The 22,460-nt window shown below is 56.3% G+C and overlaps 1 protein-coding gene across 2 annotated transcripts in view; it reads left to right on the top strand.

Annotated features, from left to right (window-relative positions):
* SDK2 (sidekick cell adhesion molecule 2) overlaps positions 1–21,669 on the top strand; it is a 273,296-nt gene extending 251,627 nt beyond the window's left edge. For both annotated transcript variants that reach the window (XM_046677439.1, XM_046677438.1), the window contains 5 exons: positions 2,518–2,682; positions 4,312–4,452; positions 4,721–4,859; positions 7,304–7,430; positions 17,412–21,669. In XM_046677439.1, the coding sequence (XP_046533395.1) occupies positions 2,518–2,682; positions 4,312–4,452; positions 4,721–4,859; positions 7,304–7,430; positions 17,412–17,765 (926 nt within the window). In that variant the 3' untranslated portion in view covers positions 17,766–21,669. The remainder of the gene's footprint in view (positions 1–2,517; positions 2,683–4,311; positions 4,453–4,720; positions 4,860–7,303; positions 7,431–17,411) is intronic.
* The last annotated feature ends 791 nt before the right edge of the window (positions 21,670–22,460 follow it).

Below are 22,460 nucleotides of genomic sequence, written 5' to 3'. Positions count from 1 at the left end.
CACAGTGTGACATTCCAGCAGCTTCTGGCCTGGTCCTGTCGCCCTGGCCTCACCCTTTGTTTCTGCGTGGGGTGGAACGAGGCGGGTCAGACAGCAGCCAGGAGGCCCCAGCTTCTGGGAGACAGCAGGGTCCCAGCTGAGCCCATCCAGCCGGCACTGAATCAGCTGCTGATGGCGCACGGCACCATCCTGAGCACCTGCGGGGAGGTCAGTGCTGGGAGGAGACAGACAGCTCAGGGCTGAGACGCCAGCTCTGCCCCGTAGGGGGGTGCGGCCTTGGAAGAGGGTTCAGCAATCTCGGGCCTTGGTTTCCTCATCTGTAACATGGGCGCAATGGTTCCTCCCTCTCGCCGTTGCTATGGGTGTGAAAAGTAAAGCCCTTGGAACCACGATGGTTGACGAGGAATGAGTGGTGCCGTTGTCTCATCATCATCATCATCGCTGTGACTGTCATTGAAGGCAAAGGAGAGCATCCAAAGTCACGGGAAGAAACTGGATTTGCGCCCCAATACTTAGATTTCGAGGCCTGCAGCACTGAAATGGGGCACGACACGCTGTGAAAAGGCCAGGGAAGAGAGGCTCGCATGCATGTGTTCAACGGCACCAGAGGACGCCTGGCCGGGTGCTGGGCTGCAAACGAGTTAACCCAGCAAGAGAGAGACGTGAGACAAAAAGGTGCAAGGGGTGTGAGGCAGGCACCCAAACCAGGTAAATCAGACGGAAGATGAGGCCAGGACTCAGGACCCCCAAGCCTTCTGTGAGGACAGCAGAAAGCAGACGGGGCCCCCATGGCCGCCTTCGCATTGGAGGGATCTAGACAGGAAGGATGGGAGGCGGCTTCAGCAGGTCCCACCTCACTCTCGGTCCAAAAGTCAGAAATGATGCTGGGGTTGTGGCGCCTCCACTAGAGTTCGTGACCTGGGTGGATCTCTAAAAAAAATATATAGGGGACCGGCCAGGTGGCATAATGGTTAAGGTCGTGTACGCCACTTCAGCACCCTGGGGTTTGCGAGTTCAGGTCCTGGGTGCAGATGTACACACCGCTCATCAAGCCATGCTGTGGCGGCGTCCCACACAGAAGAACTAGAATGACTTACAGCCAGGATATGCAAGTATGTACTGGGGCTTTGGGGAGAAAAAAAAAAGAGGGAGATTGGCAACAGATGTTAGCTCAGGGCCAATCTTCCTCACCAAAAAAAGCATACCAAAAAAACCATAAGTGGTATGGAAAACAAGCAAAATCCACCAGCCCCAGGGAAGGGCCACGCTGGAGCCTGGGAGCAGCCTGTGGGCCGAAAGCAGCACTTAGTGGAAGGAGTTCAGAAACAGACCAAGAACGATGTGGTGGTGAGGGGGAGGCAGGAGGAATGGCAGGGGTGCGCTGGTGGGAATTTGTCCATGGCAGCAACAGTCTGGAGGACCCACGGGCTGTGACCTCGCTGGAATGGAAGACCTGGGAGCTCAGCCAACTGAGGTCCTTCTAAGACTTCTGGACCCCTGGCCTACGTGAAAATGGGACCTGACCAGGGCCCAGGGTGGCTTGATGCTCCGGTTGCCAGATCAGCCCCTGCACTGGCAGAAGCAGGAAGACTCACCCTCTTTCCGAGGGCTGAGCCAGCCCCATTGGCCCTACACAGAGCATCCGGCCAGGGTCCCTTCCCAACCTCCCAGCCTCCCCATCAACATTGTGGACGCCACTGGGCCCTGGCAGGCACCTGCCTGTTCTCTTGCATAGACAGCACGCTCACCATTTCTTCTGAATCAAGTGAGAGGGAACTATGTCCCAGGGTGGGCAAGAGCCAGAGGACCACAGACAAAGCGGGCAGGCCGGAAAGGAAAGTCAGGAGCTCAAAGGACAGGGGTGGCTGGAACAGCATGGGTGGAGGACAGACAGGGACCCCTCCTAGCCTCTCTGGGCCCTCTCTCTCCTCAGGTCTCTGCTCCTGAGCGTGGAGGGAGCTGAGGAGGGGCCCCCTCAAATCCACGCAACTTAGCCACACCTTCTCAGGTGGCCCCCGTCCCTCCTGCAGCAGCTATTAAAAAGCCCTCTTCCTTTCGTCTGGAGCCACTGCTGTAGACGTTTAGAATAGGAACGGAGATCGGGAAAATGGGGGCCTGGATAAGTCCGGGATGTGTTAAAATCTTAGCAGCCGCTTAAAATCGTGCCGACCAGCACTTTCTAATGCCACGGAAACCGATTTGCAGAGTCCATCTATGCCAGAGCAAAAATGGGCAGTGTCTTTCTCCAGGTGGTGGTATCGGGTTGATCATTACAGTATTTTCTGCACATTATACATTTTTTAACATTTTACAGGTGTTTTAATAAAAAGTATAAAAAGGGCGTCAAATACTCCAAAAAGACATCTTTCAAAAAAATATCTCCTGAGGACCTACTGGGTGCCCAGCCCTGGAGAGTAGGTGTTGACGGGACACTAGACAGCCCTGCTTTGGGGAGCAGCATTTAGGATGGGGTGGGGGGTCCCCCTCACAGGTGTCTCCTTGTCTGTGCTCCTGCAGACGAGGGGCTGTGGGACATCCTCATCAAAGACATCCCCAAGGAGGTGACCTCGTACACGTTCAGCATGGACATCCTGAAGCCAGGCGTGAGCTATGACTTCCGGGTCATCGCCGTCAATGACTATGGCTTTGGCACCCCCAGCGGCCCCTCCCAGTCTGTGCCAGGTACTGGCCTGGGGGGTGAGGGATGAGAGGGGGCCCTCAGGAAGAGCCTGTGGCAGAGGTTGGGCGGTGGGGAGCGGGGCGAGGCAGCAGACAGCAGAATCACTGGGTGGGGACCAAAACGCAATGTGCTCTCAGTTCTCCGCCGCTGTGAGCCCCAGGCCAGGGGCTGAGTCAGCTTTCAACTCCGGAAGAAGCTGGGGGCCATGGGTCTTTTGGGTTCCTTTTCAAGGTCTCCAGAAGCCCTGGGCAGGGGGCCCAGTGGGCTCATGGACCAATCAGTGGGCCCAAGACAAGAGCCTCCGTGAGCTCATCACCCAGGAGATTCCAGGGCGCCAGGCCATAAACTGCACGTTTCCGTAGAAACCGCCCCCCAAAACAGACAGGGTCAGCAGCCTGTGGAGCAGGCCTCCTGGACCTGACTGAGCAGCACCCCAGGCCGGGGGGCAGACGGGTAGGATGGCCATCCTTCCCTATCTTCTCTCCTCATCCTCCCACCCAGCATGTCTCAGGGCTCATACAGGACAAACATATCGAAACCCATGACCCCAAATCTAATCGCAAACCACTTTTCATACTAAGCTCTCTTCCGTCAGGGCAGAAATATAACTCAGAATTTCTGCTCGCTGGGTGAGTTTCAGAAACCCAGCCGCCTCCCTCCTCCCACACGCTTTCACCCTTGCCCAGATTGATAGCACCGAATCGTGGGAAATAAACACTTCAAGACTCAAAGAGGTGGGGCCGGCCCCGTGGCTGAGTGGTTAAGTTCACGCACTCTGCTTCGGCGGCCCAGGGTTTCGCTGGTTCGGATCCTGGGCGCGGACATGGCACTGCTCATTAGGCCATGTTGAGGTGGCATCCCACATGCCACCACTAGAAGGACCACAACTAAGACACACAACTATGTACTGAGGGGATCTGGGGAGAAAAAGCAGAAAAAAAAAAAAGAAGATTGGCAACAGTTGTTAGCTCAGGTGCCAATCTTTAAAAAAAAGAAAAAAGACTGAAAGAGGAGGGCCAGCCCCTGGTCGGGTGGCAGCATGGATTGGTACAGCTGGGTGCAGAAAGCACAGTACAGGGGGTCTCTGAAAGAAGGGGAGCCCTACCTGGAGGAGGCATTTTAAAGACCCGCTCATGTCCACCCACCCAACTCCCCCCACTTTCTGCTACCAGAAAAAGATTGGTCCCAACTGAACCTGGGGAGAAAGTCTCCCAGGCCTACTACAGGCCAGAGAAGCACCTTTCCAACATAAATCTGGATCCGCCTATAGAGGTAGCCCCTAGGCCATGGGCAGCAAGGGAAAATAGCAAGCATACCGCCACTCCTCCCTCCTGTGTCTTCAGCAGACATCACCAATCGATCCCAGCACTCTTTCCTATTGAGTTCGGAGGCAACCTCAGAACTCTTCTCAAAACAGCCCTCCAGGCAGCCCTTTACCTGTTGATCAGAGCTAGCACTTGAGATGAAACTGTTCCTACCAACCTGGTCTTAGGTGCTACCTCATTCAGAGGGCACAGCCTCGCCTACCCATAAACTGTGACAGCAGGTGGTGGGGTCCCAGCAGGAGCAGGAGGTGGGGAGGCAGGATGGGACTGAGCACTGTGGACCTGACACCCCTGTTCATGTTCCAGCCCAGAAAACCAACCCATTCTACGAGGAGTGGTGGTTCTTGGTGGTCATTGCCCTCGTCGGCCTCATCTTCATCCTGCTTCTGGTGTTTGTGCTCATCATTCGAGGCCAGAGCAAGAAGTATGCCAAGAAGACAGACTCGGGTGAGCTGGCACCAAAGCCCTGCTGGCTGGACGGGACTTTCCTGGGTCTGCCTCCCTTTTGGCGAGGGTGGAGTGGGGGAGTCTCTCTTTCCTGGAAATGCACCTGGTCTGGTAGGTGGGGCAGCCTAGGGTTCCTACACACCATCTCCATCTCCTATTTCGGTTTCAACTCTAACAAAAGAAAGAGGGGGCAGCCCAGCCAGGTGGGGGAGGGGAGGCCGCCTGGGCCGACGGGATGGGGTGAGTGACTGGTGTCAATCCCCCCCAGGGAGCAGTGCCAAGTCGGGTGCCCTGGGCCACGGGGAGATGATGAGCTTGGATGAAAGCAGCTTTCCTGCCCTGGAACTCAACAACCGGCGGCTCTCCGTCAAGAACTCCTTCTGCCGAAAGAACGGCCTGTACACCAGGTAAGGAGCTCTCTGCGTGGGGGACCAGCAGATGGAGGTTTGGGGGCCAGCAGTGCCCGGGGTGTGGAGAACTCTTGGGAGGGCGGCAGAGCAGGAAGTGCCCCCTTTGGCCTCACCCTGTCCTGGAAACAGCGTTTGAGCTCAGGGCCTGGGGTTGGTCCACAGGCAGCCACGGCAGAGCCCAGGACGCAAGACCAGGGGCTGGAGGCTGCAGCCTGGGCGGCGGGCCCGCTAGGGAGAAAGTCACAAGGAAGTGGGTACAAAGGGTTTCTGTCAATGGCACCAGATTGCCAATAACTTGCACAATTTTGCAAACCAACCTACTGCTGTTTGGAGCTCGCTGCTCCTGGTAACAGCCTGATGCTGTGATTGTCACTTGCCCAAAGGGGAGGTGGGCCCAGTGAAGACAGGCTGGGCAGACACACACGAGTGAGAGGCGCTGGGAGTTCCCCCCCTCCCCCCGCTTATTGCTTATGCCCTCCCTTCCCTCCTCACAGTTCTGGAAAGAAAGGGCCCTCCGAGTGTAGGCACCCTCTCCCCAGGTCCTTACTCACACCTGTTGTAGCTGCAGAACAATTTTCTCCTGCCCGTCTCCCCACCCCCGAGTCAGCCCTCTCAGCATTGTCCCCAAAGGACAGCATCTGAGAGCAGCCAACCAAGAAAGGTCCAGGCCGGCTGTGCTCCCAGCTCCTACTTTCTCCTTACTTCTCTCCAACCCCAGACCCTTCCTAGCCCCACTCCCTGTGGCCAGCCCGGCTGCCCACTTCCAAGGGCAGGGGCAGCTGCTGGGGCCCACCTGACCTTCACCTGATGTGACTTGGCAGTTTTATGCTCCCGGGAGTTCGAGAGACACTGGGGGCTGTGGCCCGGGAGCACGTTCTCCGGCCTCAGCCCTTTTAACATTCCCAGCTCATCGGAGGTGCCCGTAGGGGGTCGGCCTCTCCCAGGCGCAGCTCACAAAGCTTCTCTCTGTCTGGTCCTGGAGGGAAGTGGTGCTGTGTGTGTTCATCAGGAGGACAGAGGGAGGGGGCACAGGCCGGGAGGCCGAGCTCTCATCTCCCGCCAAAGCCAGCTTTCCAAAGAAAGAGCCATTTGAGGCCGCCATGGCCGGCCCAGCATGGCCACCACAGCCTCGCCAGGCTGGCTCCAGGGCCCTGCCACATGGAACAAGGGGGCGTTTCACCCACAGCCTGGCCTCGTCTGCCTCTCACGCCCACAGTGTACACACACCGCGGCCCTGTGTGTCCTCTACACTGCTGTGTATACGCAGAAATCTGTTTGACGCCAAACCTGCCCCAGGCTCTGGGTGACCCAGCCACGGCGACACCGTCAGCCTCCCCCTCTCCCTGCATGTCCCCAAGACAGCTTTAGCCTGGCTCCCCATTTTCGCCCTCCTCTTGGTGTCGTATATTTGCCTATCTCGTCTATGTGAGGCTGCTGCTACTACTGTTATTGTTTTATTTTCAAGTAGTTTAAAGATGTGGCTCTGTTGATGGGAATAAAATCAGTGCAGATATAGGACAAGAGGCTGGAGGCGGGAGGGGGGTCTTGTGACATCTTCCCAGGCCCCGGGATTGTTCTCAGAGCAGCATCTCTGCAGCAAACCACTGCCGGCCCCTGCACGGGACAGCTGGGGTCCAGAGCCCCAGTTCCAGAAACGCTTCCTGGGGCAGGCAGGGCAGGTCTCAGGGCTTCAGGACGTTGACAGTGCCCCCCTCACACCCTGTTGTGAGGAGATACAAACAGGGCAGAGCCGTGCAGGCCCCCAGCCACCTGCCCAGCTCCCCCGGAGTCTGCCCAGCCGCCAGTCTGTAGGCACCACGGCAGGCAGAGGGCCCGAGGCGCCGTCCTGGGCGTGTGTTCTGATGACTCAGAGCCAGGCTCTCACTCGCCAGTGCACAGCTTTCCCCAGGGCTGAGTCGGTAAAGGTAGGGTGTGACTTAGCCCGCGGAAACATTTCTGGTCTCGAGCAGGGCGCGAGGGAGGGAGGCGGTGGTCCTCCTTTTTCTCCCCACGCTTCGTGTTAATTCTGTAAAGCTCACTTTGTGAGTTTCGAGTTCGTCTCCAGGGCAGGTGTCCAGCCTCCCATGAGATGCTGATTCAGGAGGTCTCAGTGGGGCTCAGAACTGCTTCACTGCCGAGTAATCCCAACCCCTGAGGTCGTGGAGCCACAAGGGGAGAAGCGAAGTGCTGCCCCCCCCCCCCCAATTTCCCTGAAGCTGCTCAGGAGGTTGGTTTGGCACCTTTGGCACCCTGAGCCTTCCCCACCCCCAGGCGGGGCCTCCAGCCCAAGGCCTGGGCCTGTGGAGAACAGACGCAGGAAGGAGGAACGTAGGATGGAGAGTCTGAGAGCCTGTCCCCCTCCAGGCCTCGCGGGCGTCTCTCCGGCCAGGGGAGGCCGCTCTGAGGGAGGCCGTCTCTCAGCCTCACCCCACTCTCTCCAGGTCTCCTCCTCGGCCTAGCCCGGGCAGCCTCCACTACTCCGACGAGGACGTCACCAAGTACAACGACCTCATCCCAGCAGAGAGCAGCAGCCTGACGGAGAAGCCCTCCGAAATCTCCGACTCTCAGGTGAGGGCAGGAGGGCCGGGTGCCCTGGAGAGGGGAGTGGAGCAGCCCCCATCACATGGGCTTCCTTCCCTCCTTTCCTTTATGGGACCGTAGAGACCACGGGACCCCAGGAAACTGTCCAGAAATCATACACGGGCCAGCTGCCACCTCCCCAGCTCTGCTCAGGGTTTGCACCCAGGGGTCATGGGGTCCCCAGAACCTTGATCACATAAGATCCCCCGAGAGCCTGGTCCTCTGGACTTGCAGGAGTCGCCCCACGTGCTCAATCGCTCAGTAACTATGGCCTGCAAAGGAGCGTGACGGCCAGGAGAGGGAGGGGGGCACAGCAGCCCTGCTCTGCCAGAGCCCCAAGGACTGCTAAGCTTAGCTAGTCAGGGTCAGAATGAGCTCCAGAAACAGAGGGCCAGGTGCCCCGGAGCCCCGAGGATGGGAAGCAGTGTAGACCGTGGAGGTGTTAAGCTTTGGAGGTTTGGACCTGATCTGAATTATGGCTCTGCAGTCTATGGGCCGGGGCATCCTGGGTGTGGGAGATAACCTCTTTGAGCCTCAGTTTCCCCATCTGTAGAACAGGCAGGGACAATGATAGGCTCTCTCGTGGGGCACTGGGGAGGTCAGGCACAGAGAAGTTTAGCACAGGGCCTGGCACACAGCACCCCTTCAATAGATGTTGGTTCTCACGTAAAGAAGGGGACGGTGCCTCTGGGAGCTGCAGGGCTGTAGAGAGGCTGCCATCAGGTGGGCCACGTGGACGCTCCATCCCAGGCTATGGGGAGAGGGGCTGAGTGCGTTCCAGCGAGGTGATCTTGCAGCCTCCCCCCAGCCTCTCAGCCTTGGCCAAGCCCGGTGGCTGCCAGGGAAGGCGCCACAAAAGGCCACGTGTCCCACACCCTGGACCTTTCTGCCCAGTTCTGGGAGAGGACGAGGAGTAGGAGGCACCAGCAGGGAGCAGGGCTGTCAGCCGAGTAGGAGGCGCCAGCACGCTGGGCTCCGGTTGCGGGCCCCGTGGACGAGGGCCTCTCGCCCGCTGCTGTTTTGTTCGGCTCCAGGGTTACTGATGGGCTTGGCAGAGCCGAGAAGGCTGGAGCTAACACCCCAGCACAGAGCTGGCAGAGACAGAGACCCCAACTTAGCCTGGCTTACACAGGGACGCACATGATTCAGGTTATGGCATCTTGTTGTATTTAACTCTTCGCAGCCACATACATACTGGGGACTTACAAGGCCATGCTTCCCTGAAGCATGGTTTTTCTTTCCTTCTCCCCAAAGATGGTGATGAGCAGTTAGAGTTTAGGCATTTGAGGTAAAACTTGTAAAGATGATGGGACTCCCTCTGCCCATGAGGCTGGAACAAAGGGCTCGTTAAGCCATACTTCCGTCTTCGGAGAGCAAAGGTGGCAGCCAGCAGAAGGGACTCCCTGCGTTCCTCTGGTCAGCCTCCCTTGACCTTGTGCAGAGGGCATTACTGATCCGCCCTCACTGGCTGGGCACCAACCATCCAGGGAGTACGCCCTCAGAGCGCAGAAGCTATTGCCCAGCATCTCCAGAGCTTTTGGTGGCCATCCCCGTGTGAGTCTGGAGTACCCTCACACAGGACACAGAGCTGGTCTCCGAGGCCACGCCAGGACCCCAGCCTTGAAGAAGTTGCTGGGAGAAGACTCCCCATCCCGAGACTGGGGCAGATGGAGTGCCCGGAATCCTCCGCTTAGCCGTTGGTCTCATTTGTTCAAAACAAGCCCATCACTTGAACACTGTTTCCATAGCAACCTGGAGTCAGTCACCCCAGGAGCAGATACTCCAGAGAGAGGAGGCTTCCCGGTTCCAGAAGTCACTTGTCACAGCAGAATGCCCACGCTCGGTTCTGGGGGCAGTGGACTGCAGCCCAGGCCTGGAGCTCAGCTATAGAGTTTGGCTGGTTCAGGGTTTGCTTTGGGGCCGGGATGGGTTGACTTGGGTTATTTACTCTGAAAGCTGAGTCCCACGGAGGCAGGCACTTGTGACAGTTCTGATCACTGTTGCATCCCAGCATCCTGCATGGCGCCTGGCACACAATCCCTCTGTACATATATATGGAAGGCATGTAGGGTCACTGGGGAACCAAGTCAAGCTGAGCAGACTCAAGACCAAGGATGGTCAGCAGGATAGAGAAACAAAGATTCATGGTTATAAAGTCACTCCTTTTGACCAACATCAGAACTCACACATTCAAAGACATGTGGCCCTTCAAAGTAACATGGATGACAGCAGCCACACCCCCGGGCGCTGTGCTCAGCATCCCCCATGCCTCACCACCTTGGAGCATCACAGTGACCCTCCGAGGCAGGCATGAGTGTCATCTGTTTTGTACAGATGGGGATACTGAGGCTTAAGCAAGTTGGCTCAGGTCCAACAGCCAGAAAGTGCAAACCCAGAATCCAGGCTTCCAAGCTGTGGAGCCACACCCCGTACACAAGCCTTCTGATGGCAGAGCCCTGCTCAGCCCCTCGGTCCTACCCCTGTCCTGTTGCTGGTGATGTCGCCCTCATGGCAGACCTTTCTGGAAAGGCCTTCAGAACCAGCTGATGAAACACTCTTGAGAACAAGTAACTGTGGATTTTCTCAAAAAAAAAACAACTCTAACCATCTTCAGAGGATAAAGACAGACACTCAGAGGAAAGTGCTACAGACACAACAGTTGTTGCCGAGAGATGCTCAGCAGCGTTGGGCAGTGGACCACTGGGGTGACCGTGCAGCCCCGCCAGAGGGCTGCTCTGAGGGCAGACGCTCCCGTGAAAGCAGCAGCAGTGTCGTGGCTGGTGCACGGCCCCAGGCTTGAGTGCCAGCTCCACCCCTACTGTCTCTGGGATGGGGTGTCCTTCACAGCCCTCACCCACACCACGCAGAAAGAAGTCCCGTCCTTCCAAAGGGCTGTGACAAGGAAGACGTTAGGGAGATGGAGTCATCACGGGAGCCTGGGAAAGGCAATCAGGTCACATGTTCACTCTGGAATTGTTCTCGAAAACCAGGCCGTGGGCTGTGAGGCCACTGCAGCTAGTCGTGGATTCAGGAGGATTTGCTGGAGCGTTGGCGTCTTCAGCCATGAAAGAGCCGGGGAAGACCTTGAGAGCATTCAGCTGTCAGTCACCCTTGTCCCCACAGTCCCAGGGTGCTGATAAGCTGGGCCATTGTTAAACGTTTCATTGTTAAAATGTAAGATTGCTTCCATTACCTGTTGGCAAAGAGCCACCACCCAGAGCCCCTAAGTGTCCCCAAGAAGACTCCAGCAGACTGCTCCGTGATTCTGCAAATACGGGGTTATACCTGGTTCAGCAAGGGGATGGCAGGACCCTGCTTCTGCCAGAGGCCTCTCCTCTGTGCCTCTGGGGTCAAGTTGGAGTTTGAGCCTTAACAGCTCAGGAGGCCTGGATGTCAGGGTGGTGAGGGCAGCCCCGGCGGGTGGGGCAGGGGGCAGGTTCAGACTCCTCAGGGCTCATTTCTTGAGCCTGTACTCTGAGGACATAGAGGTGATGGAGATATGGCCCTGCCTCCTGGGAGCTCCCCGTGGGCTGGAGGGGACAGACTTGGAGACAGAGCAGCTGGCCTTCCTCTTGTTCCAAGCATAAATAAGTAAATCCTGTTACCACTCAGCCGCTCGACCATGCATCAGTGTCTGGAGTGTAGGGCCTTCACCACTGTGACTTTCAATTTGGGGTTTATGGTGGAGGCCACTGTCGGTCCTCCTGTCCCTGTTAGTGTCTAGAAAGGCATATCCCTAAGGGTCAGCAGCCATGCAGGCCGGTCCCTCAGTTTCAGCTGCTCTGGAGAATGACCGCCTGTCTTTTTGAAGTGCCCCTCCCCCCAGGTCCTCTGAGAGTGAATTTTGCATATGCTGCCTGGTTTATATCCTAAGTCAGACCACCCAAAACTCACTCCCCCAAATTGGCAGAAATCTGCCCAGCTGTTTCTCCTTGTTATGGTAATAAACAAAAAGTCCACGTTACTCGTAAACAAACACACGTGACAAGATCTGAGAAAGGCCATGACGGGCGCTGTGGGTAAAGGCTAGAGGTGGTAGGGGGTGAGCTGGCTCTCCCCAGGGGGCACAAGGGTGGGGGTGGGGGCTGTGCCTGGAGGGGTAATGGAGAAGGGAGTCCCTGACAGGGGGACACACAGAGGCTGAGGTTTAAAGAGCCGGTGGCTTGTTGGACGGAACTTCTGAAAACAAAGCAGGCCTGCCTTCTAACTTCATTTCAAAGTGAGAACCCAAGTTTGGTAGAAAAATCACGCAGTTATCACTCAGGAAAATCTCAACGGAGAAATTCCAAGCCAATGGCAGGCCTCTTCGAGTCAATATTCAGTTCTTTGTGGCATCCTGGGCAGCCCCTCTTAGCTCATTAGAACGGAATTAAGCGTACGTGAAAAAGTCAGAAAATACAGAGGACAAATGAGAGTCCATATAAGATTTATTGAGCACCCAGTCATAACAGTGAGCATCCGTGGAGCCCTTACCAGGAGCCAGGAATGACTCTAAGGATTGTTCCAGAACAGCACCACTGAATCCTCAGAGGCCCCTGGGAGGCCCGGTGACGTTATAGCTGTTTTCAGGTAAAGACAAGGAGAAGGGAGTGTCCAGGAGCCCCCACAACGAGCCCAGGCCCCACCTCTGGGCCCCCTACACACCAGCTGGCCACCACACACAGGTCGGGCCCTTTGTGGCATCTGGGAGGGGTGAGCTCTGGTTTTGCCATCCATGGAGCCCATTCATTCCTTCCTTGTCGCATTGATTCAACAACCTTTCCTTCTGCGCCCCCTGAACAGTACAGGCACTGTTCACATATGGCAACTGCAGTGGTGAGCAGGCCCGGCTCTCATGAATGTTCCATTATGGTGTGTTATGATCTATGGGGGAAGACCACATGTGCACAAATAATCACGTTTTCATTTCTTATTAAAATATTATGGTAGCACTGTAAGTAACTTCAGGAGGAGAGTGAGGACAGATCGAGCACTGTGAGGAGTCCCAAGGAAGGTCACATCCTCCCAGAGGCTCACTGAGGGCTGCCTGGAGGAGGTGGCTGGGCCTGGAAGTGTGAGCGTGGAAGCGAGTAGTGCGGGTTTGCATTCAGCTGAGTGGTGGGGGTGGCCTGTCAGCGCCCTCCCTCTGCTGAGTGTCTCCGATCTTGTTTCAGGGTTTGCCTCTTGTCCTCAGGTTAGGCCAGGCATCTAATAGATTCAGCGACATCCATCTCCTGCTTCTCCTTACCCTGACCCACACAGGCCGGGGAGGCCCAAGCTTGTGCCCAGCTAGAGAGATGCTGCAGGCAGGGCAGAGAGAGCCCAGGGAGGGGAGGCGAAGCTTCACCTTGGGCACGTGCTATGTGGCAAGTTCTGCGCTTTACACATTCTCAGTTAACATCTAACGGTCCCACCATGCACGTGGGAGGACCCCCATTTAACAGCTGGGGAAACTGAGGTTCAGAGAAGTCAAACAGCAGGCCCTTGGTCACAGAGCTCAGAACTGCAGGCAGCAAGGATTCAAATCAAGGCCCAGCCGGCTTTGAGGGCTGCGTCTGCTGCCGCCTGGCCTTGCCCAGCTCCTGGGCACAGAGGGGAGATGGAACGAGAGAGGCCATAGCTGACCCCGACCCCACCCCCTACCCCAGTGACCTCCTGGGAAGCCCCTGACCACAGGCATCTCTGACAGCTGAGGGCAGGCGCACATTGGCTGTCACCTGACCTGTAAGGGCACAGTTAGCACACGTGACATCGTGTCTGAGGTGACGTTTTTCAAAGGACATTCCTGGGAGATTTCAGCTGTTTTAGCTCAGGGAGCCCAGATCCCTGATAAAGTTGTGCCTCAAGGGGTTGTCCAGTGAGGGAGACACTTAGCATGTGCCCCCACCCCACCTCTAATCCCCAGGAGGCTGCAGGCCCTGCAGGAGAGGCCCGGCTGGCGTCCAAGGGGACCAGTGCACAGCTGGGCTTCAGACTGGACTCAGTGCAGACGAGGGAGGGACTCCAGACGAGGGAGGGGCTCCAGCTTCCAGCTCCGAAGGAGCTGCACGGGGTGACCTCCTGTCATTTGGGGCAACACATTCCTGCCAGACTTTGTGAGAGTCAACAGAATGAGGGCGCCATGCCTGGTCCCAGGGTGTCAACACGGGTCCTCAAGCCCAGGACAGCACCCACCCCATCGTCCACTGAGCCTGGTGCAAGAGTCCCTGCCTCTAGAAACGAACAGAAAAGCAAAAGGCTTTCCTTTGCTCCTTCTTTTGTTTGGGTCTTTTCTCCTGGGCCCTCCCTTTCCCTAGCCCCCTCCCGGCTCCCATTGCCTGGCCTGGAGTCTGCACCCCGGCTCCCCAGACCCCGTAATTGCTGATTGAGTAGCTTTGAGGAGCTGTTAAGAGGCCCGGGAGCTGAAGCAGTCGCCTGATTGCCTGGCGGCCTGGCGGGACTGCCCGTGAAAGGCCCCCTTTGTGCTGGGCAGTTACTGGGAAGCTGCATTCAATTACCCAGGCCCGGGAGAGCTGAAAGCCTGAATGGGAGCCCCTGCCTGCCCCCGCCCTCTCCCCCCCCAACCCCGGCTTTCTTTCTTCTCTTCTCACCCCACCCCCACCCAGAAAAGAAACAGATGTTCACGGAGATGGAGGCGGGAGAATTGTGGCTGATGCAAAGACCCCCTCCTTTGGCTCCGGAGAGCTTGGGGGAGGGGACAGACTCTAACTTCCCTGCCCCTCCCGCGCCGCTTTGCAGCTTTGTTTGGGGACTGTGATAATTTGGATGAATAAATAGGCTTTGGGATCTCCGCCCCCAGGAGGGCCACAGAGACCCTTTCCCCATCCCGTCTTGCCTCACTCTGGGCAAGGGGATTGGGGGGACTGGGGCTGAACGTTCTTCTCCCTTCCCAGCTGTCTGAGTACTGTCAGCCTCCCCCATTCCCTGACCCCTTCTGATCCCTCCTAGGGGGGCTTCCAGGCCCCCTCCCACTCAGCCCCACCCTCTTCTCTCCCTAATAATGCCTCTACAGCATTCTCTCACGTTAGCTCACTTTACCCTGTGCACTGCAGAGATCTATGCCTTTTACAGACAAGGTACTGAGGCTCAGAGAGGCCAAGTCATGGGTCCAAACTTACTCAGCTGGTAAGGGACAGAGTTGGAACTTCACTGTGCCACGGTCACTTCCTACCCGAGACTCATTCACTCTGAGATGGGCCTGCACTGACTTGGGGATTCCTCCCCAAGTCTGAAGCCAGAGTTCTAGAACCTCTCGCATTGGTGTTGGCAACTATCCCGCCAGTCATCAGGTGCCCTCCCCGAGAGACCTAACCTGTAGGGGAATCTGGGGGCACCTCGCACACTCACAGACCCTCACTGCTCCTGGACCGGGACCTCCGGCCTCCTGCCCCGTGGCATCCACCACACCTCCCTCAGACTTCTGCCTCTGGGGCAGCCTCACCGCGGCCCCAGGCATCAGGTGCCCACCCAGCAGCCCCCGCCCTGCTCTTGGCATATGGAGCCCTCTGGTCTGTGCGGCCCCTTTGTTCCCTCCTGGGCCAGCAGCTGGGCAGTAGGCAAAGAAAGGGGCTTGTATTGTGCTGCATTGCGTCATGGGGAGACCAAGTGAGGGACTTTCCATTGTCTTGGGCAGCCAGCTCTGCCTGCCAAGAAGATTGAGGTCCTGGGGGTGTCTGCCGGGTGGCGTGGTGGTAAGGAGAGCAGCGGGGCTGTGGAGGGGTGAGGAGGAGGAGGGGAGGGGCCAGACCACGTAAATGAGCTGATCCACTAGGGAGAGTTAACCCCCCCACCCCCGGGGAGGGCAGAGGGGCTCTCACTCCCATCTTGTGACCCCCAGGCAGGAGTGTAGGAGTTAAGCGCATGTGTGGGCTTTGGAAAATCAGGCAGATCTGAGTTCAAGCCCAACTCATCATTTCCTTGGGCAAAAAGCTCTCATCTCTTTGGGCTGATGTTCCCATCAGTACCCATGTAACCAGCAGTAGCTACAGCACGGAGGTGTGAAGATTAAATGCCGGAGTGCGAGTCAGCATTTCCTGCTGTCTGGCAGAGCGCCCGCTCGCTCGCGAGCTGGTATCTTGACAGTTCTCTACATCGTCCCTGCTTCTCTTGAGGGTCCAGATGCCGTAAAGGACTTTGCCTTCCTGAGAACAAGCGGATGTTACCTCTCCCATCGCTCAGACCCTCTGGGCTGGGTCAGCTCTCCATTTTCCTTCCCTGTTAAGCGGGACACACCTGATGGTCGCAGACTCATTTGTATTAAACTCACTGGGTTTTCTTGCTGCAGTTTTTTTCCGCAAAGTATGTTTTACTCAGGTTGATAAAACTTACTGCCTGCGCACGTGCATTAGCTGGGCAGAGATGAGGCCGCCTGAGCAGGGTCTGCAGGGCTGTATTTTGTTGAGCGTGTACTTTTCAGTAAAATCAGAGTGCATCTCTTCCAGAGAGTTCTGAGGGCGTTCCCATCTGTTGTCTTATTAGTTCTCAAAACAGGGCTGGGAGCTTGGGGTGGGGGAGGGGCGCCCGATATTTTTAGCTCCGCCGTTCAGATCTGAACGCTATTTTATTTGACAACCCAGATTGCCTCCTGTCTTGTGCTGATTTCCCTGATAGGCAGATGAAGCGCATGCCGAGGACACCAAAGTACCAACAATTTTGAGAATAATGTAATAGGTTATACTTCTTTTAAAAAGCTTCAGGGCCATCATCCTGTGAAAATTGAGAACTTGTGTTGATATTTTCCTCGTGCTTATTTTGTAACTGTGTGTTGCTTTTTTATGCTGGATCACAAAGGGTGAGCAGCAGCCTTGGTTCAGCGCCAGGAGCCTCAAAAGGTCTTCTAATCTGGCCCTGGCTTTGGCCCCAGTCACACAATGTCAGAGGCTGGACCAAGATTGGAACTCAGTAGATGGTGCATGAGCCTCTGTTTTGAAATGTTGGTTCTGTTATTATTCAGGTCTGGTGAGGCCCACAGATCAGGAGACGATTACCATTGAAAAGATGGTTTGTCCCTGTTCCCAAGAAGGGCCAGGTGGGGAGGCACCAGGGTGGGTCAGGAGGCGGAGGGAGCAGGAGGAAGATGTAAGGAGGATCCTTTATTGTGGTTTCCACAGGAAAGGTGGGCAGGGGAAGCGGGCTACTTTGAATAAATTCCACAGGCTTTGCGATGCAGCTGCCCCCAGTTGTCTGGTACCTGGCCCAGGGGTGACTGGGGACAGGGGATTGTGGGTCAGTGAGTGAGAGCCCGTTAGAGGAGGTGGTGGGTGTAAGCTCTGGACAGGAAAGTCCACTTACCGTCTCTGAGAAGTGATGAACCTCTGGCTGGGGCCGGGGGGGCGGGGGGGTGCTCCCTCCAGGGCATCAGGGCCCCAGATGTCGAAGCATCGGAAATATAGAAAATAAAGTAGCATGATTAATTCCACCTCAGAAACAGTCTGCTAAGTGGAAGAAGTCAGACACCAAAGTCACATATTGGATGATTCCATTTGTATGAACTACCCAGAATAAGTAGATCCATAAAAAAAGAAAGTGGATTGGTGGTTGCCGGGGCAGGGGGTGGGCAGGGGGCTCAGGAAAGAATGGGGAGTGACAATGGGGACAGTGTTTTTGTTTGGGGGGATGAAAGTGTTTGGGGACTAAACAGAGGTGACGGTTGCACAACTTTGTGAATGTACTAAATGCCACGTTTTTAGATGGTTAACTTTACGTTTTACAAATTTCACCTCGATTTTAAAAAATTTAGAACTCAAGTCTGTGGATTCATGTCATGCTGTGTGCCAACACCGTGGCAGACACTTTGCGTCCGTGGTGTGCTCTGAAGGGAGCAGAGGTGGGCGTGAGAGGCTGTTACGCCCCCTCGGCAGAGAGGGGCTGAGGCGCCCCGAGTCCAGGGCTTGGAAGAGGTTCAAACCACAGAGCTCTGTGCCTCCCAGCCCCGACCACGAGGACCTGTTCTCACGGGGCCACTGACACCCCCATTCTCTGTCCTCTCAGGGAAGCGACAGTGAGTACGAGGTCGACCCAAACCACCAGAAGGCCCACTCTTTCGTCAACCACTACATCAGCGACCCCACGTACTACAACTCGTGGCGCAGGCAGCAGAAGGGCATCTCGCGGGCCCAGGCGTACAGCTACACGGAGAGCGACTCGGGCGAGCCGGACCACGCCACCATCGCCAACAGCGGCAGCGCCCAGCAGGGCAGCCTCTTTCGGCCCAAGGCCAGTCGGACCCCAACACCCCAAAACCCCCCTAACCCCCCGAGTCAGCAAAGCACCCTCTACCGGCCCCCCAGCAGCCTAGCCCCCGGCTCCCGGGCTCCTATAGCAGGATTTTCATCATTTGTTTGACGTTGGAAGAGGAAAAAGAAAGAAAAATGGCCCCCAACTCCCCCTCCAGCACTCCCCCCACCGCCTGCCAGAAAACAAAAACACCACGAAACCAAGTCAACTTTTCACCTCCTGAGTTTATTTTTCCAGAGATTCCAGGGCCAGCAAAGCCGGCGTTGAGAAGGAGGGAGAAGAAAACCATGAGAGAACAATGTGTGGCCAATGGTTGGTCGGCCTCAAGATTGTGGGTTTCGCTGCTCCTTCGAGACAGCACAGAGTTGGGGGAGCGGCTGCGGTGGACACAGAGTGGGTGGGGTCCCTGGAGAGAGAGAGAGAAGGGAAAGGACTGGAGGGCTGTAAGGCAGGCATGGCTGAGGGGAGAAGAAGCTTCCAGACATCCAGCCAGCTGCCCCCTTCGGGCATGTGTGGAGCCCTGGGCCCAGTGCTGGCTGATGCTGTGTAAGGATGGGCGTCCATGGGAGCCCACCTGACCTCCTCTCTCCGCACCCTCCCACCTCCGCACCGTGCATCGCTGGCTGCCATGGATGGCCCTGCTCGCCCCCTGCCCTGCTCCTCACCCTCCACTCCCCCCTCCCTTGCTCAACTTCTCCGCCAAGCATTTGGTTTATTTAGAAAAAGGAAAACAACTAAAGGGTGAGAATTTGCCCAGCCAGCTCCTTGTTCCTAACATGCTTTTTTATTGTGAATCCCAGGAAGAAAACCCCTCAGGGTGCAGGAGAGTCCCCCCCACCACTGAGCCCAGCCTTCCCTTTACTTGAATTCACTTTCCTGAGCACAGACTGGGAGAGATGAACTCGGGAACAGAGGCAGGGACGCTGGCCAGGCTTCACGGGGCGTAAAGCGGGAAGTCAGGAACCTAAGAAGGAAGCTTTGACTTTTCCTTGTCTTCTAATTCAGATACCACCTGCCCCTTCCTTCAGGGAAGAGGAAAAGGGAGCCATTTAGACAAGGAAATTCAGCTCGCCTGGGGCTGGGGAGCCCCAGAGGGATTGCCGAGGCAGACACACCCCTCTCCTCAGAGAGACATCCTCCTCTGCCACACACACACACACACACACACACACGCACACACATACACACACTACCCCATGCACTTGCAGAGACAAGGGTCCAGGGATCCTCTGTAAGAGAAATCCCTAAGGGTCCTCCTGACCAGACAGGGCACTAACTTTCAGATCTGTGTCCCCCTCGCTCTCAACCCACACCTCGGAAACTCACTGCCTCCTAATCACAGAGGGACAGGACACCAGAGGGACGGCCAAGGCCCTGGTCCAGAGGCCAGAGCTCCCAGAGGTTGCCAGATCAGCTCAGCACCCCGTTTACAAAGAGACAAAGACCATCCCAGCCCCCAGTAACGTTTTCCAGGCTCGGCTCAGCCGAGCCAGGGCTCAGAGCAGGGAGGGGCCTCATCCGCACCAGGCACAGCTCCCGAGATGCACAGCCTGGCCGGCCAGGAGGAGCAGGTCAGATGGGACCCAGGGACAAGAATTACTGATGGGAGGCAGAGCTTTGACACACACACAATCTGCTCCAAGCAATGTTCTTTAAAAAGCCACTCTGGTGGCCTGGATCTGCCCATCGGCTCAAGACTTCCAGATGCAACGGTTGAGGGAGGAGCCTTTCCATCTCATTCCCTGGGCTGTCCTGTGCCCCCTGGGTGCCCCCAGCAGCCCTGCGCAGTGGCCCACCCCCACGTTTGGGGATGGATGGCTTCCTCTGGGAGAGGAGAGGGACCCGCAGGGCACATTCAGTTCAGCACTGGGGTTGCGGAGCAGCGGGCACTGCTGGCCCTGCCTGGGAGGGGGCGGTGCCCTATTTTGGGGGGTGAGGATTACAGTTAGGGGAGACCTGAGTGGAACTAAGGAAAGAGAGGACCTGTACCCCTCCCTACTGGCCCCAAATCAGGTGACTGGGATGGAAGCAGGGCCGGGGCCTGAGGAAAGGGCACCCCGGGCCGTGGCTCTTCCCGCCGTGTGCAGACAGCCAGGGAACGTGATGGGGAGAAGTCGGAAGACGGCTCAGCAGACAGGCTGACCCAGCTCTGGGGTCCAAACAGCAGCTTCTCCACTAAGGGGTCTGGAAGGAAACGCTCTTTCCCCCAGAGGAGCACGCACGCACGCGAGGTTCTGCCCTGCGCACATCTGGCCCCGGGGAGGCAGCACATCCAGGGCCGCCCGCAGGGGATCCCGCTGCACTTCCTCTTTCCTTTCCTCTCATCTTCTTTTTTTAAACAATCCCATCCTTTTCCCTCTCTGCTGTGTGTTTAACCATTTAAGGAAGTTCCCAGTTTGCGTTAGGGAATTATTTTAGCCCAGCCCAGATAGGGATCTGGGGGGGTGGGAAGCGGGGATGAGTAAAAACATTGTGTGTGTGTGTGTGTATACTGCAGCACATGAGGCCACATTTCCTTCGCCTTTATGAATCATCTGGCACACTAAGATGTTCATCCTCCCCTCCCCACACGCTCCCTCCACCGTGCTGACGCACACGTGCACGCTTGTGATGGCGCCCATGCACACCTGGGCTCACACGTGCGCGCACAGATACAGAAATGCACAGAATGCACATCCGCTTGTGTGCTAGTAAAGAGCCTCTTGTGACTCCCTCCGATGGCTTGAGTTGTCCCTCTGTGAGGCACAGGCAGCCTGAGTCACTGCCACTTGGGCACCACTGGGATCTGTTGTCTGAGAGGGCGAGGACCCTGCAAACCAGAGCCCGAGGTGAGGGTCTCACCCTCCATCCACACCCACCCGTCTGAAATGTTGCCTCCACTGTCCCGGTCACGTCTGGAAGCCCAGGTCTCCGGCTGGGGAGCCCTGGATTTCTAAGAGGACATCTCTTTGCCCTTGTTTACATTTCTGCTGGGGCAGTGGAGGTGCCCAGCCCTGGTCCAGATATCTGGCCGCACTGGAAGGATGTGGTGGGCCCAACCCTTGGGGAACTGGGAGCCTCCCTGAGTTGTCCATGTGACTGCACCCGAAGCAGATTCACACCAGGATGCTCGCCACCTGGCACCTCTAGCTTTGCCTCGTTGTGCCCTCGGGAACTCTCCTGGTGTCGTACCCAGCAGCCTACACCTGGCACGTCAGGGCCACCCTTCCCCCTCCTGGCCACCCTTCCCCCTCCTGGCCGTGCCTCCAGTGTTCGCATCAGCTCCGCACCCAGACTGCCAAGACGAACCCAAAGCTGCTCTGGGTTCCAGATGCACCTTCCTCCCAGGACTCCAGGGAGTTTGCAAACCCAGGCTGCCTCCTTCTGGCCCCCCACCTGACACTGCCAGGATTCAGAGGGAACAAGGACACTTCTGGCTGCCCCGCCCTGGTGCAGGCTGCCTCGAGGCCTTCTTTCTGCCCATACCTCCCTGGGCAGAGCTTTAAAGGTGCCACAGCCTCCCCAAAGCCCACTCTGGGCAGGGACTTCCCTCACCTTCCATGGTGCACATCTGAAGGTGCCCACACTGGGTGAGGGGCTGGAGGGTGGGAGGGGGAGGGGGGGCCATGTGAGCAGCAGCCACCCGCCCCCCAGTGCCTCTGTATAGTCCCGCCCAGTGGCAACCCTGACCACCACCTTGAGCACAGGTGCCCTCTTGGGACCACCCTCCTTCTCTTTGTTTCCACAAGAATAACCAAAAGCATTTAAACATGTTACCTTTCTTTACACACAATAGACTCCAAAAACAAAAACCAACACAAATCTTTATTTTTTGATTTAAATGATATAATGAAAAATTATGGGGAGAGTATTCGTTATGGCAGGTGTCTGTCTGTAAGAAAAAAATATATATCTATATGTCATATAGCTTGTTAGCAGGTTTATTTTTTAAATGAAAGGTAAGAAAGAAATTGATTTGAACTATATACCACGAGAAGTCCCATGTCCTGTCAAACTTGTCAGTATTTTATAAATAAACTTTTTTTTTGGAGTTCTGAAGCAATCGTCATTCTTCTCCTCCCTGGAAGGTAAATGGGGACCCCCACCCCCACACCATGCTCATGCAATCTGCTCTCCGGACGCCCATCGTCAGCCAGGCTGTGCTTTTGCAGGGAGTCAAGGGTCCAACTCATTTGCTTTCTTAATTTGTAGGTAAGTGGACACCTGTGCCTTCATGTGAAAGGCACTATTTATTTTACACCTTTAGGATAAGACCCTATCAGATTATGTCAAATTAGAGGGGAAAAGATAACAATAAATGATAATCATAAGAGCCATAGCTAACACGCGTAGGGCATTCACCCTGTGCCAGGCAATGTTCATTGATTAACTCACGGCATCCTTGTGACAACCCCGAGGAGGGAAACTGGATCAGGGAGAATTGAAGCAGTTTGCCCTTGAGAATTAGGAAGGGCAGAATTTGTACGACAGCAGTCTAGAGACAAATGCCGCCTCTCTGATACAGGAAGGCAAGTTCCTGGTCCATTTCTGTTTTAATTTTACAAAGCCAGCCCCTCAGATCCTAGTGGCTTGATGTCACGAGAACCACTGTGGTGTTTGGTGCATCTAACCCGGTTAATCCCCCAGGTCTAGAGTCAGCGCTTGCATCACTGAATTGATGAGTACGGTGGTGTTACAATGCACCACATTTCTCTCACGCAAATTAAGTGAGATGGATTCAAATAAGACAGAGGGCGAAGGGGAAATGATTTGAATAGTACATGTAATGCCTCCCAGTGAGTACACTTAGTTCACAGCATCTAC

The sequence above is a fragment of the Equus quagga genome, chromosome 11 (assembly GCF_021613505.1).
Source record: "Equus quagga isolate Etosha38 chromosome 11, UCLA_HA_Equagga_1.0, whole genome shotgun sequence".
Lineage (NCBI taxonomy): Eukaryota > Metazoa > Chordata > Mammalia > Perissodactyla > Equidae > Equus > Equus quagga.
This window is presented reverse-complemented; position numbering and strand designations above follow the sequence as displayed.